This window comes from Scyliorhinus canicula, chromosome 2, assembly GCF_902713615.1.
Source record: "Scyliorhinus canicula chromosome 2, sScyCan1.1, whole genome shotgun sequence".
NCBI lineage: Eukaryota > Metazoa > Chordata > Chondrichthyes > Carcharhiniformes > Scyliorhinidae > Scyliorhinus > Scyliorhinus canicula.
In genome coordinates this window covers 101,770,131-101,772,727 of record NC_052147.1, presented here as the reverse complement: position 1 = coordinate 101,772,727, position 2,597 = coordinate 101,770,131, and the positions used below count along the sequence as shown (strand labels likewise).

The window sequence follows — 2,597 nt, the reverse complement described above, 5'->3', positions numbered from 1 at the left end:
ATGTGGCAATCGACGTGGGCCATGGCAATGTCCAGCATTTGGGAAGGTGTGTTTCAAATGTGGCCATACAAATCACTTTGTGAAGCAATGCTTTACGCGTCCAGTGGACCAAGCAGGATCAATCAACGCGATTAAGCAGATGTCCATTGAAGACCTGTTTTTGTTGTTCTGATTTCGACCAAGGACTCAATGAGTCCGAACATGAAAAGTGAAGAAGTCTTACTCATCAGTTTTTTTAAATAATAATCTTTACTGTGGCAATAGTGCTGGTGATGCTGATGCCATCGGAGACAGATAGATAATTCCAGTGATGCTGAATGGCACATTGATCAAATGCAAGTTTGACACAGGAGAGAGGGCCAACCTCCTCAGTCTGTCCAATTTGCATGGGCTGTCGGTTAAACCGAAAGTCGTCAATCAAATGAGACTACTGACAGACTACAGTGGGAATGAGATTGCGATGCTGGGAGCATGTGAACTCAACGCATGAGTACACAACAGACGTCAGTCACATCATACCATTTTCCATTGTGGACGCGGAACACGAGTCCATCATAGGAGCAGGCAGGTGTGAGGCCATGAACCTAGTTGAGCGGCTCTAGATTCAAGACAGCGCTGTGACAGAGAATCATTGCAACTGGCAACAAGATATAATGGCGCAGTTACCCAATGAGATACAAGCGAAAGTTAAAATGGAGGAAGACAAACCAAATGAAGAGATGGAAGTATCAAAGGGAATTCCACAATTCTGGTTAACAGTCTTCAAAAATGTGGAATTGCTCAGTGGCATAATACTGGAACATGATGAGCCAATCGTAAAGCATCTACAGAATGTAAACAGAAAATTTTCAGAGCCAGGACAGCCAATGAGCTTCACTCTGGAGTTTAAGTTTGAGCCAATTGAGTATTTCACAAATGAAGCAGTCACAAAAGCATACCAAACAGAGTCACAGCCTGACGAGTTAGACATTTTATTCTTTGATGAACCAGAAATCACGGGATGCACAGGGTGCCAGATCAACTGGAAGAAAGAAATAAACGCCACATTGAAAACCATTAAAACAAAGCTGAAGCATAAGGGTCGGGGCACTAGTAGAACAGTTACGAAAACTGTACCAAATGACTCTTTCTTCATTTTCTTCAGTCCTCCTGTAGTTCCACAGTATGAAGAGTTGGATGAAAGTTCTGCAGCAAGATTCGCTGCTGACTTTGTAATTGGTCACTTCTTGCGTGAACACATAGTTCCACGTGCAATGTTGTACTTTACAGCAGAAGCCATTGGAGATGATGATTAATCCAAGGATGATTACAATGGTGATAATTACAACGACCATGATCACGTTGAGGAAAGTGATACTCAGACGATGAACCAGAAGAGGATGACTATGAAACACTGAACAGTTGATTTGGTGGCATTGACGAGGTGATGGCAAGGAGCATCCAATCTGAGCAGGACAACGAGGAGTGTGAAAGCTCTAAGATGGCGTATGCAGAGGCTGAAAGTGAGATTACAGTAGCAGATACATCAGATAAGAGCAACTCAACTGCGAACAGACTGGTAACTGAAGAAATAATCTCCACTTTGAAGAAACTGGCTCCAGAGACGTACGATGAATCATCCGATGCACATGGAATGGTGTCTGCAGCGGATTCCCCAATACTCGAGGCCACTCCACCAAAAGACATGCAAGAAGAGCAGATAGATACATCTGCGTGCACTTCTACAACAAAAGACAAAGCATATATCATCGTATCAAGTGAGGATGAACCACCAATTGCGGCTAAAGCACAAGGTTTAGAAGCAATGCCTGACGTTGAGGACATTGATCCAGCTAAGATACCAGAATGCGAGGATTTGCAGATCATTCCTGATGTTGCAGACTTGACTGCAACCGTGCGATCATCCAAATGTATGCCAATACTGGATACTTCACCAGGTGATGGGGCTACAGTTGAACGTTTTAACGCAAGCACCATGGAGCAACCAAAACTCCTCGACCCAGCAAATGCTCCAAAATCAGCTCTGGTGGCAGAAGAGCGAAAGTCAGCTTGTACAGCAGACGATCCAAAAGCAGTTACTATGGCAAAAGCACCAAAAGCAACTAGTCCTATGGTAGAGTCCAGCAGCAAGAAGGATGCCAGCAACGTCAAAAAGGAAAGAAGACGTAATCAGAGCATCATTCAAATGAGAAGGAAGAGGAGGAGAAGAAGAGTTGAGGACACAGTTGGTCAACCGGGTCGCACCCACGACAGTGAACAGGAACACATCGGCAATATGGCCGATATGCAAGAAAACACAGAAAAGTGGAGTAGGAAGCATCGAGTCAGAAAGTTGAAAAAGTTGGTGACACTAAAAAGACCAGCCAGAAAGCCGGTTTTCCGAATGTTGAAGCGACATTGAGTATCCGGTCAAGGTTCAGAAGACAACAGGACAATGTTGTTTTGAATGTGTAATAATCTGTGCACGAGGAACATGTTCAAAATTATCAGGTGTTTCATGTCTTGTAAAGCACAGTTATACATATGACCTGTTTAAAATAATGTTTTGTAAAACACAGTTACATTTGTATGTAAATGTTAACAGTTCCAGAGGAAGC

The 2,597-nt window shown here is 43.4% G+C and overlaps 1 protein-coding gene across 1 annotated transcript; it reads left to right on the top strand.

Moving 5' to 3' along the window:
- Positions 1 to 653: 653 nt before the first annotated feature.
- LOC119962268 (nucleosome assembly protein 1-like 1) lies at positions 654 to 1,417 on the top strand. The gene has a single exon (XM_038790258.1). The coding sequence runs from the start codon at positions 654 to 656 to the stop codon at positions 1,293 to 1,295; it is 642 nt and encodes a 213-aa protein (XP_038646186.1). The 3' UTR covers positions 1,296 to 1,417.
- The last annotated feature ends 1,180 nt before the right edge of the window (positions 1,418 to 2,597 follow it).

Excerpts from the sequence above, each read along its gene's own strand:
- LOC119962268 (XM_038790258.1), top strand. The coding sequence starts at position 654 with ATGGCGCAGTTACCCAATGAGATACAAGCGAAAGTTAAAATGGAGGAA.